The sequence below is a fragment of the Betta splendens genome, chromosome 7 (assembly GCF_900634795.4).
Source record: "Betta splendens chromosome 7, fBetSpl5.4, whole genome shotgun sequence".
NCBI lineage: Eukaryota > Metazoa > Chordata > Actinopteri > Anabantiformes > Osphronemidae > Betta > Betta splendens.
The window spans coordinates 535,001-552,142 of NC_040887.2; the positions used below are offsets into that span (position 1 = coordinate 535,001).

Consider the following 17,142-nt stretch of genomic DNA (forward strand, 5'->3'; position numbering starts at 1 on the left):
TGGCTGCTCACATGCGTCCTCCACATTCAGGCTGTCTGCATGCGGCAGCATTACAGCAGATTTTAAACACATCAGAACCCTGACGTTCATTGTAGAGTGAGGGCCAAACCCAATCAGCGCGAATAACAAACCGTGTCAATGGCTCAAACTCTGAAGGATTCTGCCCAGTGAAGGTTTTGTAGCTCAGCGTTGGACTGTTTGTTCGGTGCCTTCTCTCATTTGTAAAGAAGCCATAAGGTTGTGTTGGTGTTTGCAACCAGTTCAAGGTCATGGACAGAACAAGAGTGAGGTCGTTGTCTGAACTCACAGCAGCTGGAGCTGAGGGGGAACCATTTAGTGACTCATCAGAGTTTTCTGTTGGGTTGGTCCGAGTCGACCGGTTGGACGAAGCCAGGTTTGTCAGCTGAGCTGCTTCTTCCTGTTTATGTTGCTGTTTCACTTTGGGAAGAAAGTTTTAGTGTTGGGTTCCAAGTCTAGTTAGATCCGCTTTTAGCTCCAGAACCACTGCAAATGGCTCATTGGTTCACAACTGACATCGAAACTAAACTAAACCTGAATCTACGTTGAGATTTAACTAAATGCAGGATTTATGGAGATCACGAGACCAGGAAAGTCTGGCTGTTCTGTGAAGCTGCCTCCAGAGGCCTCTTTCGTCTGATGGGAGATGTGCTGGTGCAGGCGCTGAACCTCACAGCGTTTGTCCAATCATTTTTTTACAATCGCATGGAGACTAAAAATAAACCACAACTTACATCTTTCTGCTCATCTGACTCATGTTTTAGCATTTTACTTATTAGACTTGGCTTTTATTGAAGGTGGGAACCAAAGGTTTGGTTTTTTTAGGTTTGTTTCTGGTGATGGTGAAGGAGGAAGAGGAGCATCAGTTTATGATTCAAAAGTAACAAAAGATAAAACCTCAGAATGTGACATGTGACCTATTTATTATCACTCAAATGAACAGTTCACCCCCTTTAAAAATATTTGTGTCTCATTTATTTGCACTATTTAATGGTCTCATCACCAAGAGGAGAATAAACTCTTAACCACAAGTTTTACATCTTTTACCCACAGTTTTTTAGAATCCACCGATTTTACAAGGAAAATTACAAATTAACGGTGTGCTTGTGGCTGAAGACTTTGTTTACTTATAATTTATATATTTTGTCTTTCACAGCTTTTGATGTACTGAAAACTGATTTGTTCTTCCAGATTAGTTTGTGTTAAGACTGTACAAATTATAGATGAACAAAAGGTTCAATTTCCGGTTCAAAGGTGCAGTTCCCACCGGGGTTCTTGGATCCTTCAGGAGTTTTTAAGTTTTTTTTAAGCTTCCTCTTCCTGTTGGGAAGTTAGGTTTTCATGAAAACAGGTTTCATCACTGATCGGTTTGCACATTGAATGTTGATTTGTGACCTGTACGTATTTCTTTTGGTAAGGTTTTATATAAAGGAGCTCATGGAATTAAAGGCTTTGAAGTGTGTCTTAATTCATATAGTGAAACCTTACATCCAACTGCTTCTGGAGCTCAAAGACGTCTTTCTCTCATCAAAGCTTGGACTTTGCCACAAATATGAACTAATGTGTGTTAATGTGGACACAAGGACTTAATTGTCATTAGTGACAGACTAACATTGTTTTCCTCAACATAACAAGTGCCCAGCATCTGTTAACATCAGAACTGATTCGTCAGAACACTGACCTGTCTAATACAGTGCTGGTTTCTCTGACCTGTGGGGCCGGAACTCCACTAATGTTTGTGGCTTGTCCTCATCGAAAACATAGCATTGCGTTCAGCTTTCTGCCTCCACAGCCTACGTAGTTCCGCTCCATATGACACACAGTTCTTTACTTTGATAACTGGGAGCTGAGGAGACCAGTTTCTGAAGGGATGTTGTCCCAGTCCTGGGCCTTTGGTGTCCATCGATGTGGTATGTGGTGATACTGCCACTAATGCCTCAAAGCCTGCCAGAGCTCACTAGAGCTCGCTAGAGCCATACAGAACCCACCAGAGCCAGTCAGAGACCACCAGGGGCCTTTAGAACCCACTAGGGCCTGTCAGAATCCACCAGAGACTGCTAGAGCACAACAGGGCCCGCTAAAGCCCACTAGGGCTCACTAGAGCTAAACTGTGGCCCGCCGGAACCAATCATAGCCCACCAGGGCCTATTAGAGCCCACTAGGGTCTGTCAGAACCCACCAGAGCCCACCAGGACCCGCCACAACCAATCATAGCCTGCCAGGGCCTGTCTGAGCCCACCAGAGCCCACTAGAGCTCCCCAGGGCTCGTCACAACCCACCAGAACCCGATAGAGCCCACAAGGGCCCACTGGAGCCCACCAGGGCCTGTCAGAGCCCATTTGGGCTCACAAGGCCTGTGTTATGTCCAGTCAACTGCACCTTCCTAGTGTTCATTTGTGCATTTGTGGTAACCAGACGTTGGGATGTGGTGCTAACTAGACACTAATCACGTGTTTCTTTGACATCGTTACTGTTCATTTGTACTACAGACTCAAATATGTCGTCATAAGTTTGTGTGTGTTTTACATCAAACCTGCAACACAACAAAAAGCTGAAGGAGACTTTCAGAACAAAAGGCTTCAAGATGTAAGTCAAGTACGGTACTTAGTAAATGAGCTCAGCACTGCAAAGCTTCCTGTTTTGATAAAGATGAAGCACGTGACTCATGAGAAATGTAATAAAGTGGAGCCAAGCTAACTAACTCTGCTTCTTTCTTGTCTTCTTGTCTTGCCCAGGTGTGGAACAGGTAAAGAGAAAGGATGCTGACGAAAGAGAGGCCCCATCTGGTCTGTAGATTTACTACCACGTAGCGCATCATTATTACAGTCCTGCAGTATTAGCTGGTACCGTGTTGTAGCTACTGATACCAGACAAATCCTGAAGTATATATATATATATATATATATATATATATATATATATATATATATATATATATATATATATATATATATATATATATATATATATATATATATATATATATATATATATATTTAAATCAGACAGTAAATATGTTCACGCTAAATAATAATTATTATATGGTTTATTCACACTCATACTTTTGTCTTTAAACAAACTTTATTTTGTTTATGAATTATTTAATGTCAATGTTTTTTATGGCATTTACCTTTAAGAATAAAGGTCATAGGTTGTGCTTGAGAGAAAACAGTCTGAATATTTGTGTTTTACATATTTTATAAGACTGAAAGGGCCTTAAAGCTTTTATTTTGAAGGTTGCCTCCAGAACTGTTTTATCCTTTTATTTAAACCTATTTGCTGTTTTTTGCTTGGACATTAAAGGTTTCTAATGAAGAAACGATGCGTCCTCTGTCGTTTTCTCCATTCACCGTAACCACAGCTGGGCTCAGACCAGGCCGAGCAGAGTGACAGCAATGCGACTTGCTGATATTCCGAGTGTTGGACACTTCAGAACGGAGTGTCAGGACGTATGAACATGTGGTCAGGATTCAGGTCTTGTCCCCTCGTCTTTCTGGGTCGCTGTCATTGGGTTAACATAAGATAAGACACATACTTTATGGATCCACCCATAGGGGAGCAGTGTGCTGCCGCACATAGCAGCACCCACACAGGACTGGACCTGGCAACACTGCTTCCCAGGCCGACGCTCTACCCCTGGCCAGGCCACCAAGACCACCTTTTTATTCTCCTCTGTGTTCAGAGGAGAGACAAACAGAGCTGACCATCACTGTCCCGGATGGAGAATTCAGCACATGTCTGCAGGACATGACAGAGACATAAACGTGGTGAATAATGACGCTGCGCTGTAGTTTGGCTGTTGAGCCACCGGGAGGCGACAAATGTTCACAGGGAACAACATACATTCACCATTCTCAGGTACAGTAGTTTACAGTGGGGTCAAAGGTTATCCTGATGTTAGTCAGTAACCATTCTAATCTCAAGATGCTCACACACCAAGATTTAGTCACTCTACGGTTAATAAACACCAAACACATTCCCTTTCTGCTCTACACCTTTATCATATTCACGTATAAATTATATATATATATATATATATATATATATATATATATATATATATATATATATATATATATATATATATATATATATATATATATATATATATATATATATATATATGTCTGATAAAGGTGTAGAGCAGAAAGGGAATGTGTGTGTGTATATATACATATATATATATATATTTATACATACACACACACATTAAAGGTTTTATATATATACACACTCTATTCTCACCCTCCGCGGGTGGTCTCATCCACTTTCCAAGCCCGGGTCCTCTACCAGAGGCCAGGGAGCTTGAGGGTTCTGCGCAGTATCCTTGCTGTTCCTAGGACTGCACTTTTCTGGACTGAGATTTCGGATGTTTTTCCAGGGATCTGTCGTAGCCACTCCTCCAGTTTGGGGGTCACAGCCCCTAGTGCTCCGATCACCACAGGCACCACTGTGGCCTTCACCTTCCAAGCCTTCTCCAGTTCTTCTCTGAGCCCTTGGTATTTCTCTAGTTTCTCATGTTCCTTTTTCCTGATGTTGCCATCGCTTGGTATTGCCACATCCACCACTACGGCTTTCCTCTGCTCTTTATCCACCACCACAATGTCTGGTTGGTTCGCCATTACCATTCTGTCAGTCTGGATCTGGAAGTCCCACAGGATCTTGGCTCGCTCGTTCTCTACCACCTTGGGAGGTGTTTCCCACTTTGACCTTGGGGTTTCCAGTCCATACTCCGCGCAGATGTTCCTGTATACTATGCCAGACACACACACACACACACACACACACACACACACACACACACACACACACACACACACACACACACACACACACAAACACTTACACACAATATATACATACAATATAATATATATATACAATATAATATATACAATATAATCATTATTTAGTGCAGCTCTGGTGATTTGTAATGCTGAAAACTGAGAAAGGGGAGGGGTCAAAGGGACCGCCCCCCTAGGTGACGTCAACTGAGCGGCCGATGCTCCTTTTAGAGCCGCTGTTGGGCCGGACCGAGCGGCAGAGCGCGTGAAATCCGTCTTCGCTGAGCCGAGTTCTCCTCGTTCCTGCTCCGGTTCTCCTCCTTCGCGAATGGAGCCGCGAACCTTCGTGCACAGACCGAACCACCCTCCCTCAGCCCGCCGGGACTGAGCGGACCCTTCCCGATCCGTCCGCCGGACCGCCCGCTCCGTCTTCCAGCAGGCCGCCGTCTCCTTCGTGACTCTGTTCCCATGCGATTCTTCAGACTCACATTCAAGTGCTTCGTGGATTGTTTTTGATGGTCGCGGTCTGGTACCGGTGTTTTCCCTTGTTCATTTTTGTTATATTGATTATATATATCAATATTTCTTACTATTCTTACTTTTTTTGTAAAAAAAGATATATTTAAGATATTTCTATTAGATATTTCATCCCCTGCGGTAAATCTTAATCTTAACGATCCTGATTGAACTGGATCCTTGAATGAAACCAAATATCCTGGTTATTATTATCACCGGGGACAAGAAAAGACAGAAGCAGGACCTAAGACAGAACTGGACCTGCTGATGGTCCAGCTCATCTATCATTGTATAGGGTTCTGATGGTTCGGGCCTCACTGAGAAAGCTTGAGGATTAAAACAAAGACAAGAAACAGATCGGTGGATGTGAGCAGGCTCGACCTCTGCATCCTCTGCACTGTCCTAACTGGGGACAAACTCCGCATTCAAAGACACAAACTGTCGAATTAGAAAGGTGGGAAAACTGCAACCAGTGCGTACTGGTCTCCCACTGGATTGAGAGGAATCCCATCTGGTTCCACTGTGGTTTGAACTACTGTGAAGTTCTTAAGTAGGTCCAAATTGGTTCTTGGTGGGATCCTAACTGGTCTCCTACTGGTTCCTATCTACTTTGGACTGACTGATGGAGAAGCAGGCGCTCCCGGCCTCCTGCTCCCTGCTCCTTCTGGAGGAGAGGAAGGGCCCACTACTCCTCAACGGCACTACTTCTTACCCCTCGGCGGCCATGAACGGCAGCCTGGTCCCGTTGGCTCCAGCAGGGTCTGGTGGGGCCGGCGCCGGTCCAGACAAAAAGGGCAGCATTGTCACAGGAGCGGTGCCTGGATATCAGGAGCGGGAAACGTGGACCCGGCAGATGGACTTCATCATGTCCTGCGTGGGTTTCGCTGTCGGACTCGGCAACGTGTGGAGGTTCCCCTACCTGTGCTATAAAAACGGAGGAGGTGAGATAAACACACACACAATCCTGTGTTCCGACTATGACAGCCTGATTCTGAGCCCGTTTGATTAACTAGATTGCGCTCGTGCTTCAGGGCACGTTTCACAACAGGAAGTCATCGCATGACTCGCACTCAGCTCTGACCATATTTGTCTTCACTCATTTGTCACATGCATTTGTATCTCAGCCTACTGATTCACCCTCTGGATACGAACCAGCTGCTGGTTCCACTCCAGGTTCTGATGGTCCTGGGCCTCGAGTATTCCTGAACCCAGAACCCTGAACTTTTGATTGAGGCTGTTTTACACTGTCAGTTCTAACATAATTTTACACTCAACCTTTGTGCTGAGTTGCGTGTTGCTGGTTCTGTCTGTTTTCATACAAACCGTAATTTACGAGTAAAAAGGTGGTAAAGTAGAGGTGAGAGAGTCCCTCCACGGGCCTGGTAGCAAGCCTGGGCACACGGGTCCTGGTGCTGGAACGGGTCAACTGTATGTGAGCGAGCAGGAATGTCCGCGAGCAGAGCTGACCTATATATAGTGTGGCTCTGTGTTCCCACAGTCAGTGCACTGGTAGCTCAGTAGGTAGAGCATCAGTCTGGGAAGCAGAAGGATTCCTGCCCCTGGCATCGATAGGATAGGATATGACTGTATTTATCCCACAATGGGGAAATGCTTTAGTTGGCAGCAGCCAAAAACAACAGACAAAACAGGACAAGAACAATAACAAACAGCATTAACATAAGAGTTGAGGAACACTGTGTTTGCATGTGCATAATCCATGCCAAAAAATGAAAAATACGGATGAATGGTGGGAAATATGAGATTTTGCACACCTTTCAGTAAATATATGACAGTAAAGGTACACACAGAGAAAGTGTGAGATATTGCATATGTCAGGTGAGTCCTTGAGCAAGACACTTTACAGCAGCTCTGCTGCTTGTTGTCATGGTGACGAACCCTTCGGTCATGAACGGCGGTCCAAGATCAGAGCTGTGGTTAGAGGTCAGGCTGAGCTATTTTTAGGTTCAAGGTCAAAGGTTGCAGGACGGATCCAGTTTCATCACAGATTCACTTTGTGTTTCACACCTTCCAGTTTGTTGGTTCCGTTGGTGTCAGTGAAGTGTTATGTCAGCGAGTCCTGGAGCCACCGCCACGTGGGCCAGAGATTAGGTGGACTATAAGCTGCTAATCCTGTTGACAGACCTCACTGCTCATTCCCTCTGCTCCTTCACTCCTCCGTCCTTGGTTCCTATGTCATGGTTTCTCTGTCCTTGGTTCGTTTCCTCACCTCTGCTCCTTCTCTCCTCATCCTTGGTTCCTCTATCCTTAATTCCTGTGTTTGGCTTAAACCCTCTATGTTGACCTGTCTCTGATGCTGAATTCATTGATCATAGATGTGAGGTGTAGGGGTAGCAGACTTACGCTGTCATGCCACGTAATGTGGTTCAGAACCAGGCTCAGCCCAGTGAACACTGAGCTCAAAATCACATTCTATTCAGGGATGTGGAGAAGCTAAACTCTGGATTACAGTCAAATCAGTAAAATGTCAGTAGATGAAATGTGTCCAGCAGAGCAAACACAGAGTAGGTTCTTCAGCGTAGCCACTGAGGTGGAAGCTGCAGCAGAGTGGGTGTGATGTGAGAGTGATGAAGCTGCTAATGAGGATGATGATGCTGGACCATTAGCCCTGTTGGCAGCCGCTCAGAACGTGGCCCAGTGACTTACCTCAGTTTAGTGGCTTAGGTTCTAACGGCAGGTGCGTGCGTGCGTGCGTGCGTGCGTGCGTGCGCTTGGTTCTTGGAATAGTGATGTTCGGTAGTTTCTTTAAACCTCTTCAGCCCAGTCGGGCTTTGTAGGATGGCACAGAACCAGCTCCTTGTCAGAGGGAGAACACGCTGAGTCTTCTCTGTCCTGTAGTATCAGTTGTGTAACCATTGGAACAGCACCAGCCCCCCCCCCCCCCCCCCCCCCCCCCCCCAGCATCATCCGCTTGGATTTCATTCATACCAGATCCCAGTAGAACTCTGACCCAGTTCCTCCTTGTTGGGTCTGTGTGGACCCCCAATTACAGAGCCTGTTCATTTCTGTCAGAGTGGAAAACATGTATTCATTGTTCAGGCTCTGATGATGGTTCTGGGTCTCTAGAATCAGTTTACATTTATAGAGAGTTTCTCACTTTCATTTAATGTGAAACCCGTAGAACCGAGCTCTCAGAGTAAAGGCTGCTGCTCCTTGTGTGTCTGTGTCGTCCTGCAGGTGTCTTCCTGATCCCGTACCTGCTGATCGTCTTTGCCGGTGGAATCCCCATCTTCTTCCTGGAGATTGCTCTGGGCCAGTTCATGAAGGCCGGCAGCATCAACGTGTGGAACATCGCTCCACTGTTTAAAGGTGAAACAGAAACTTTAAAAACACTGAGCACCAGGACACACTAAAATCCAGATACATACATGCATTCAGACAGCAGGCACACGTATCATCAATATCAAATCATTGGTCGTTGCGGTAACTCCAGACAGACTAGATTCACGCTCTGAGGTTCTTCTAGTGGATAATGTGGAAGTGACAACCAGTGATCGCGTACGTGCCTGCGGACACGTCTGCAAACCAGCAAAACTCTCTCTCGCGCACACACACACACACACACACACACTCTCTGTCTTATCTCTTTGATCTGAGGCCGCGTGACTGGATCAGTTTACAACACAAGCCGTCCTCTAACCTTTAAGCTTCAGCTGCTGACTCAGGTGTTTATGGTGAGACGGACCCACATCCACCATCATTGAGGATTCATCGCTCCAAGCAGTACTCCCTTCAGCCCAGGTGTAACCGTGCTCACTGCAGAAGCAGATGCTGATCCAGATGTTGCACATGTGGCCCCTAAACACTGTCTGTGTGTTGACAGTTGCTATTCATTAAACCTACACAGGAAGCTGTGACCTTCATGTCGTGGATAAACCGTGTGACATGTTCAGGTGCATCAGCCATAAACTCATAAATGGACTTTTACACTTCTGACCCCCTCATCATGATGTGAATCATCACATGTTGTCAAGGACTCGTAGCTGACTCACAGGCACATGTTGTAAACCACAGCAGCCAGGGGTCAGAGGTCATGAACAGAAGGCTGACGTGTCATATCAGCAAAGCTTTGATTACTTCTATCTGTTTGATCGTGTTCCTGGGAATGTGTGACGTGGACACCGCTCCCATCATGCCTCACTGTCTAACGCTCACGCTTAGGTCTCTTTCTCAGGTTTGGGTTACGCCTCCATGGTGATCGTGTTCTTCTGTAACACCTACTACATCATGGTGTTGGCCTGGGGCTTTTATTACCTGATCAAGTCCTTTAGCTCCACCCTCCCCTGGTCCAGCTGTGACAATGAATGGAACACGCCCAACTGCATCGACACCTTCCATCACCACATCTGCAACAACGGCAGCTTCGCCAACGTCACCGTGAGTGGCAACAGGACCTGCGCAGAGCTGGCAGACGCACGCTCACCGATCATCGAGTTCTGGGAGTGAGTTCTGGTTCTGGCCATGTTGGACTGGGTCAATAATTGTAGACAGTGTGTCAGATGACCGTGTACTTTCTGAGTCTGAGCTGCGAACGAGCAGCAAAGTTCGTTAGCGTTTTACTGTTCAATCTCTTGATCTCTTGATTGATTGATTGACTGATTGACACGACAGGCGGTAAAGACTCAATAATTATAATAATTAACCACGTCAGCTTCACTGGCTCATCGCTCGTTTGCACATTCTGGCTCTTGGTGTCTGAAGCCACTTCTTCTGTGGTTTAATGTTTCCTGCTGCAGCAGCTTTTGTCCACATCAATGTTCTCCCACAGTTCCTTTAATGGTAGATGCCTAAACGCTGGAAGCAGCGAGCGTAGTCAGCTGATGTCCTCCTCTGCCTCTGCAGGAACAAGGTGCTGAACATCTCGTCGGGCCTGGACGAGGCTGGACCCATTAACTGGGAGCTCATGTTGTGTCTCATGGCTGTCTGGGTTCTGGTTTACTTCTGCGTCTGGAAGGGAGTCAAGTCCACGGGGAAGGTAAAGGACCGTGTTGCATGAAATGCATGTAACGCATGGAATACAAACATGCACCTGTCAATCGTGGTAGCGCCTGTAAGTTAGCTTGTGTTAAACTAAAAGTGGAGGAAGCAGGGGAAGCAGACAGATGCGTACTTGAGATTTGACCAGTGGTGATGATGATGATGATGACGATCCAGTGAGCGACTGTCTCTCCGCAAGCTTGAGACGAAGTCGTGGCACCGAATCCTCATGTGACCGTGATTCATGGCTCCTAACGCTACACATTGCTGTCACCTGACGGTGTTGCTATGACTACACCACAGGAAGGGGGGGGGGGGCTGTAAGGGAAGTAGACGTGGACTGGACTGGACTGAACTGGACTAAGCTCTACTGGACCGGACCACATGTGTACGCAAACACCTGTCCCAGTCCGGTGTTGAGCTGTTTGTGTTGTTGGGTCTGAACATGTGCACAGCAACCCTCCTCCAGAACTCCCTACCCGACACCGCTGGGACCGTCACCTTCCACATCCTCTCTGGCTCCTCTTCCAGTCTTTGGTACTTTTCCAGAACTACTGGTTCCTATCGAGAGTAAGACAGACTCTAAAGTTGGTTCTGCTCAGACTGCAGAGAAAAAGAAATTGCCTTTGACAGACACAGACACAGCCCAGCTCAGCGCCGACCCACATCCTCTAACTGCTGGTGCTGTTCAGTTTTTTCTCTGGGATTCACCGCCTACTTTGGGTTCTCACGGCTTTCAGTCCCAACAGAGATGGATTCTGTGGTTGAGCAACAGCAGAGGCTCAAAACAGAGCCTCTGAGCAGGTTCCTTCTGGATTCTGACTTTAAACATGTGCATCTGTTTTGACATCCACACTTTTACTTTAGTAAACAAATTCTAGCGTCAGGACAGTCAGGTTTACAATTAGTTTTACCCTCATTCTCCAAAAAGCTACAAGAAACTTTTACAGTAAGAAATTTGAGCAGCTTCAGCTGAAACCATCATGACGCCGTTTAGACGCCAGCATCCTCCTGTTTTTCAGATTGTGTACTTCACAGCCACCTTCCCCTACGTGGTGCTCATCATCCTGCTGGTCCGAGGGGTCACGCTGCCCGGAGCGTACGACGGCATCATGTACTACATCAAGCCCGACTGGTCCAAACTGGAAGAGGCTCAGGTGTGTGTGTGTGTGTGTGTGTGTGTGTGTGTGTGTCTGTCTCTGGTTATGGTCAGTCAGGCCTTCCTGGCTGGGTTTAACCTTTGACCTCTCTGCAGGTGTGGATAGATGCCGGCACACAGATCTTCTTCTCCTACGCCATTGGACTGGGAGCTCTGACAGCACTGGGCAGCTACAACCGTTTCAACAACGACTGCTACAAGTACGACCCTGACAGTCAGGAGATAAGGTTTAATGTAAAACTGACCCTTTGATTAATGAGCATCATAGCAGCTTGGGTCTGAAACACAACACGCTGCAGTTCACTTACAAAACCACACTGTCGCTGGACTAAGACATTCAACAGCAACTGGACAGTTGCAGAGTCAGAGGCTCCAACGAGCTGTCTGCTGTGCATCCTGTTCGTCCTGTGGCCAAACGTTTCCATATGTTAAAAAACGGAGCCAAATGAAAAGAGAGAACAGTTCAGTAGTGAGGAGGTTCATGTGGATTCATGTCTGTCCTGCAGAGACGCCTTCGTCTTGGCTCTGATTAACAGTGGAACCAGTTTCTTTGCTGGGTTCGTGGTCTTCTCCATCCTGGGCTTCATGGCTGCTGAGCAGGGAGTCGACATCTCGCAGGTCGCTGAGTCAGGTAACGCACACACACTGTAATAAGTCACACTAATAAGTCACACTTGCTAGATCAGGTTCAGTCCAGGACGCAGCAGTGAGAGTCAAGGGAGGATTTGGATAAAGCCAGACACTCGGTGCCACGTGTGGTGTAGTGGTCCGTGTACAGGCTTCAGCCGACTGTACATGTATTAATAGCCCGCAGCGCGTGACACCACGTCACGACGTGCTGGTATATTTAGCGACTCCACAGAAGGCAGTGATCCTGTGGCTCAGAAGCGCTGCATTAGCAGTGACTGACGGATGCAGTAAATCTGCTGAATGGCAAAAACGATGTCGCACATGTAAAAGCAGCGGCTTCTGACTGGACTCCAGCCGATCTGACTGGAACATGCTCTCGTTCCTTCCAGTGGTTGAGACTCGTGGACTGACATTTAAAAAATAGGCAACATTGGTAATAACTAGAAAAGATTAAACACAGACACGAGATGAGCTTGGCTGCAACTAGAAGGACTAGAAAGAAGGTTTAGAACATTTAAACATTGAAGGATTAACAGAAGCAGAAACTGTGGTACATGTATTAGCAGTGCTTGTGTGAACTGTGTTGTGCCTCTGGTCCCCCAGGTCCTGGTCTGGCCTTCATCGCGTACCCTAAGGCAGTCAGCATGATGCCGGTGGCTCCTCTTTGGGCAGCGCTCTTCTTCTTCATGCTGCTGCTGCTGGGACTCGACAGTCAGGTGACACTAATGACCTTCCATCAGTTGCAGTAGTCTTTCCTTATGTAGCGTCTTTGCTTTTTTGTTGACTCATTCTTTGTGGTTCGCCTCTTTTCTGTGGTTCCAGTTTGTAGGAGTGGAAGGATTTGTTACTGGAATTTTAGACCTTTTTCCTGGAAAGTACCAGCATCGCTACAAAAGGGAGATTTCTGTGGCCATTTGCTGTTTGCTGTGCTTCATTATTGACCTCTCCATGGTGACAAGGGTCAGTTACAATTAAGATTGTTATGAACTCACAACAGCTAAGTCTAATGCATGATGTCAAATAACTAAGACCAACATGTGGATGAGTAATTCTCCTAATATTGAGTAATGTATTGTTAAAACAACACAAACACTGATATTCTGAGCTCTCTATCACTCTGCAGGGTGGGATGTACGTCTTCCAGTTGTTTGACTACTATTCAGCCAGTGGAATGACTCTGTTGTGGCAAGCGTTCTGGGAATGCATAGTAGTGGCCTGGGTCTATGGTATGTCCATCACACATCACATGCTTGTACATACTCAGAGCCGTGTCAAATATGTGGTAAAAAAGACGACACAATATAAATATGGTAAAAATATAATATATGGTAATATATATGTGGTAAAAAAAACATACAACTTAGAATCAGACTCGTGTTTATTTTCAGGCACAGCTGTTTTGTACTATTGATGCAGCAATAGTTTAAGCTGCTTCATGTTTTACACAAGCCAACGCCACATAGCGAACAATGAGCCGCCGCCTGGTGCGGCCCGGCTGATGTTGTGACGCTCGGCCGCAGGTGCCGATCGCTTCATGGATGACGTCGCCCGGATGATCGGCTACCGGCCCTTCCCCTGGATGAAGTGGTGCTGGTCCTTCATCACGCCGTGCGTGTGCTTGGTGAGACAGCGGCCTGAAGGTGATCCTGACAACAGGCAAAGGGTCCCAATAACACACGTCTTCTGCTCAGGGCATCTTCCTGTTCCACCTGGTCAACTACAAGCCGCTGAGCTACAACAACGTGTACGTGTACCCGTGGTGGGGCGAGGTGATCGGCTGGTGTCTGGCCTTGTCCTCCATGCTCTGCATCCCCGTCAGCCTGCTCTACAAGCTCTTCAGCGCCAAGGGAACCTTCAGAGAGGTGAGAGCTCCAGCGTTTAACCTTTAGAATCTATTTGAAGGAATGAACAAATCCAATCTACCATCAACCATGGGACCGGACATGCAGCTCCAGGTCCAGTCGGCCCTTTAGTTACCGAACACTGGCTTCTGTGTGATGGTCCATGTGGTGGCAGCTTTCACTGCTTTAGCTGAGAAGCAGCCGTCCTCCACTTCTTCACCTGACCTGCTGTGTGTTGCAGCGCTGGGCCCACCTCACCAGCCCGGTTTGGGGGGCTCATCACCTGGAGTACATGGCCCCTGACGTCAAGTCTCTGACCTCACTGTCGCCCGGAACCGACGACAACAAGGTCATCATCTTTGAAAGCGTCATGTAGCTGCGCTGCACCCGTCACCGCTCCGGCGTCATCCATCCAGCTCAACCACCAGCAGGTTCTGGGCCTGGGTTTGGACCCGACTGACCGGTCCTGCTCCATTGATGGCTTGGTCTCAGCGTCTCCAACATGCGGAGCAATGGAAGTGCATTGACTCCAAATTCATCCTTTGTCTAAGCGTCAGATCCCAGAACCCTTCACTAACTGGTCCCTACTTACACATGGAATGTTTTATCCCTTGATAGAACCTGGAGAAAGTGCAGCATGTGGTCAGGCTGCTGGACTGAGGCTGCCATCCTCCACCTCAACAATGGTTTACTGCACTTTAGACAGATGTGGAAACACAACAACTTTTATCCTCTGACTCACTCTGAGCTCAAAGTCTAAGTGTGTGTGTGTGTCTGTGTGTCTGTGTGTGTTTTAATGAGACTGACTCCCAGAATGTTAGCGGAGCTTATTAGATTTTCAGTCCTGCTGTCAAACATATGCATCCGACTCAAAGTCACTGTTTCAGGCAGCTGTGACACATTTGTTTCCAATGATGCGTCGTGTCAAGTGTTAAGTCATTGGAGCCCAATTTTCCATTGCTTCAGGCATCTGGACACGTGGGAAGTCAAGGAGATGTGTCCAGCTGTTTGTCCGTCCTTTACGTTGGTGTTGAACAAAAAGCTTGAGGGAGACTTTGACAGCAGGACTGAGTTTAACCAGTGATGTCTTCCAGCACTTTATCCAATGGGTTAAATCTACGCTCCAGCGTTAGTGAATTATGAGCCACCAGTACTGACCCCTGAGCAGCCTGGTCAGATCAGAGGGTTGAGGGAGGACCCAGTGGACCCAGTTTAACAACCATACTTCCTCCACCTGGTCGTCAGCCTGAACTAAGCTGGAGATGCTGCAGCTTGATGACTTCATGATCCACTGTAGGGTTCAAATGTTGGCTCAAAGATCCTGTATGTCTTTTAAACAGAGTAACAGACGACAGAAACAGGAAGGTCAGAAGCCTGTTAGTTTTACTGAAACCACTGGGTCCAACCTTTACCCTTTACGTCCATGATGTGACCTGCTTCTTAGGAAGTTTAGGCCCATGTGAGAACCAGGTCATAGGTCTTTGTTCTCGGTCTCACGGGACGAATCGAGTGCCAAACCCTGCAGACCAGAGCCCCTTTCACCGCCGGCACGCTGCCACCAACCGACAGAAGCCAAACTAGTTCTTTCTGAGTTTCTTCTATTTTTAGTTTCTTTAACAAACTGGCCCCCCTTGTGTCAAAAGCATCAACAGGATTAACAAAGTAACAGCATCATGTGGGAGACCTTGAACTATATTAACCCACATGTTAACGAGTGCTGAGGAACACAGGTGTGATTCTACGCTGCCTCCTTTAGTCGGCTCAATTCAATGTGAGTAGCAGAATGAAACCAAAGGCTCCACTGGTCCCAATCTGGCCTGGTTCTGATCTCACCTCTAGCCACAAAAGTTTGATTAGAAAGTTTTCAGCACCAAGACTGAACCAGAGCTTCATCCTGGCTTCCACATCTCACACAACAATCCCATTTACTTTACTGATGCATAAATCTGAATGGAATGTGTGCAGATGCAGTAGTTCTGGCTTGTTCTAGCGCCGACGCCTGGTGATACGCTAGCTTAGATGAATCGAAGCAGGCTCTGATGATTAACACTAATCTTGGTATTGACTTGTGAAACCCTGTGCCAGTAACTAACTAGTGACATTAGATGTGACGTATTGGAAGGTTACAGCCGTGACGAAGTGCCAGCAACTTTACTCCAGCAACAACAGTAACTGAAGCAGGGCCATGATAAATGTTTTACTCTTATTTCAAAAGCAACATTGTGTTATTACTGTTTGTATGTGTTGAGAGGGTGGAAACGATTCAGCAGCTAATCAGAACAAATATAGAGCAGGAGGACTGAAGAATGCCACACCTCCAGAATTCATGTTTCATTTAATGTCTTACTGCCAAACACAGAAACAAGTCATGAGAGTCTCTAAGCTGAAACTGACAGACTGAGCAGCGTGTTCATGTCTCCATAGAAACACTGAGCTGCTTTTACGGTAATGTCATCTGATGGAAACTTGATGTCACTTTTTGTTTACATCCAACTGAAGTTTTTTGTTTCAGCTTCTTGTGATATGACAAACTTACTACAAAGATGATTAACTGGTGCTTCCCCCCAAAATTAAGATGATCTAATATAATATCCAGTTGTTGGGGAAGCTGATCCCAGGTCTGACTGAAGCTGTGGACCTTCAGGGGTCCTCGGTCTTGTTTAGGCTGGAAACCAAGCGCCCCTCAGGCCTTAACACACAAGTTACCTAACGTAAAGTTAACTAAGACCCAAGCGAACCAGGTTGAATATCTTAGAATAACATGATCATCAAACAAACAGTCTATGGCTCAGTCATTTTTTTTAGGAACAGAGCTCACCTGGTTTCAGTCGTTTCCAGCCCAAAGCTACTGATGTCAGTCGTCTACTTCCATTCATAAATGTAGATTAGACAATCACCATTTCTATGTTGTATGTTCACTGTGATCATTCACCAATGACTAAACTCGTCATGACAAACAGCTGCTGTGTCTGTGGTCACTGGGTCGGACACGTTCATGTTTTGGTTTCTAGGTTTAGTGCCCTGGACGATTCTTTGGGACCTGCTGTTACATAAACCAAGGGAAATTAGTAAAGGTGGAGACAACCAAGTCCTGCTTGACAGCGAACACCAGTCAACCACTGAAATCAACAGCTCCAGTTCTATAGACTCTGGTGGCTTTAGAACCACGTCGGGCCTGAGATGTGCTGATGTCAGCGCT

General features: G+C 46.6%; 2 protein-coding genes across 2 annotated transcripts in view; both read left to right on the forward strand.

Moving 5' to 3' along the window:
• LOC114858648 (UDP-galactose translocator-like) overlaps positions 1-1,466 on the forward strand; it is a 4,487-nt gene extending 3,021 nt beyond the window's left edge. Inside the window, exon 5 of the mRNA XM_055510260.1 lies at positions 1-1,466. This exon is cut by the window's left edge and continues 179 nt beyond it. The gene's annotated coding sequence lies outside the window, so the exon portion shown is untranslated.
• A 3,590-nt stretch (positions 1,467-5,056) lies between these two features.
• Positions 5,057-16,902, forward strand: slc6a8 (solute carrier family 6 member 8). The gene is made up of 13 exons (XM_029157636.3): positions 5,057-6,259; positions 8,514-8,645; positions 9,511-9,778; positions 10,179-10,311; positions 11,336-11,470; positions 11,569-11,672; positions 11,979-12,103; positions 12,706-12,818; positions 12,925-13,062; positions 13,226-13,328; positions 13,623-13,723; positions 13,794-13,964; positions 14,185-16,902. The coding sequence occupies exons 1-13, from the start codon at positions 5,941-5,943 to the stop codon at positions 14,317-14,319; spliced, it is 1,977 nt and encodes a 658-aa protein (XP_029013469.1). The 5' UTR covers positions 5,057-5,940; the 3' UTR covers positions 14,320-16,902.
• Positions 16,903-17,142: the final 240 nt, after the last annotated feature.

Excerpts from the sequence above, each read along its gene's own strand:
- slc6a8 (XM_029157636.3), top strand. The coding sequence starts at position 5,941 with ATGGAGAAGCAGGCGCTCCCGGCCTCCTGCTCCCTGCTCCTTCTGGAG. Across the intron at positions 11,471-11,568 it reads CCAAACTGGAAGAGGCTCAG|GTGTGGATAGATGCCGGCAC; the intron begins GTGTGTGTGTGT and ends ACCTCTCTGCAG. Across the intron at positions 13,724-13,793 it reads TCACGCCGTGCGTGTGCTTG|GGCATCTTCCTGTTCCACCT; the intron begins GTGAGACAGCGG and ends TCTTCTGCTCAG.